General features: G+C 46.4%; 1 protein-coding gene across 1 annotated transcript; it reads right to left on the reverse strand. All coding sequences in view use genetic code 11, as the record gives it.

The window, feature by feature from the left end:
* Positions 1 to 277: 277 nt before the first annotated feature.
* Positions 278 to 1243, reverse strand: EGR_11232 (hypothetical protein; the record flags this gene model as incomplete). Its single annotated transcript, XM_024500479.1, has 1 exon — positions 278 to 1243. One exon carries the CDS (start codon positions 1241 to 1243, stop codon positions 278 to 280), a length of 966 nt encoding a protein of 321 aa, XP_024345108.1.
* Between the last annotated feature and the right edge of the window lie 135 nt (positions 1244 to 1378).

Here is a 1378-nt window from a genome sequence, read left to right on the forward strand (position 1 = left end):
ATATGAAGGGTCGTGGAACAATTGTGGCCGCAAATCCGGATTAGCCTGCTCGACGCGCCGTCGGAACCAATCAGCGTAGAGCACACGCACGCACCAGCACTGACGGTGACGCACGCACCCCACCCCCCCGGAAGCGGAAGAGGTGAAAACCTAAACGTTCAGAGAGGTGAGTACCAGGCGAATGAGGTTTAGAGAGGTGGTTTAACTTAGGACTTTTTCCCCTCCTCCAACCTTATACCATTAATACAAAATTTTTATGTGACAACATCAATATTTATTAACGCGAGTATGAATATTGGTTAATTGAAGACAGATCTGCTTTAATTAGAGGTATAGCCTTCTCCAGGTGTTCGTGACCGACAGGCTTCGTCATGAACGTAACGTCCAACGACAGTTCTATGAGGCATTTGCCGTAGACATTGGTCTTATTAGAGGATTCTCCGAGGACACCCACATCCGGCATCGTTAGGGCAAGGAAAACATCATCTTGAGCTGGAGGTGCGAAGTTTGTGAATGGCTCCAAATATGATCTTTCGTCAGTGTCGTGTGGGAGGTAGTGATTAACATTTGGATCAAGCCCCATAGTGTTAGCATAATAGTAGCGGAAGGGTGGATTAGGAATATGCTTCTTAAAGGTGTACGTTCCTCCTAGGCCCATTGTTTTCACCACTGGCCATTGTAAGAGGTCACTGTTGGCTATCTTCCAGCCGCTGTTGGTAGTGCCCTCCATATTCTTAATCTTTTGATCAAGTTTGCATGGGATAAGGCTATTGTGCCTATTCTTATTACTGATACATATCAGCATATACGGCGAGACCTGGAATTGCACCTGATCGTTAACAACTGCTGTCGTGGTAGTGGTCTTCATCAACGGCACGAACCGTGAGATGTGTATGCTTAAATCCCCGAACATCATGTAGGGAAACGATAGAGCCCTGGGCCACAGTGAAGATAGCTTAGGCTCCTTCTTCTCGTTTAAGTAGTATAGGAAGGGCTCTAGGAAGAACGTGTTTAGGAGGATGGCTTTTGCGCATCCGCCGTTCCCTTGTCCGGGAATGGTGACGTGGAGTCTTTTCCTAAATGTCGTGCTATAAACGCCCTGGCCAAACTTAATAGGGTCCTCAGGACCCATAGCCAAAGCCTGATTAGCACCAGTAGTATCATTCTCCGCAGTTTGGTTCTTGCTCTCACCATTGCTAGAGCTATCTGGTCTCGAAGTGTCCATCATCTGTACCACCGGCATAATGTGAAAAGCAAGTCATTTACCCCTTTATATACCCTTTTATTACAACTACATTTAAACAAACAATTACAAGGCCAATAAGTGAGCCATGTTGCAGACGCAAAGTTTGTAGGGAGGTGCAGGCAGGGATCCATT

This window comes from Echinococcus granulosus, assembly GCF_000524195.1.
Source record: "Echinococcus granulosus chromosome Unknown EG_S00572, whole genome shotgun sequence".
Classification (NCBI taxonomy): Eukaryota; Metazoa; Platyhelminthes; class Cestoda; order Cyclophyllidea; family Taeniidae; genus Echinococcus; species Echinococcus granulosus.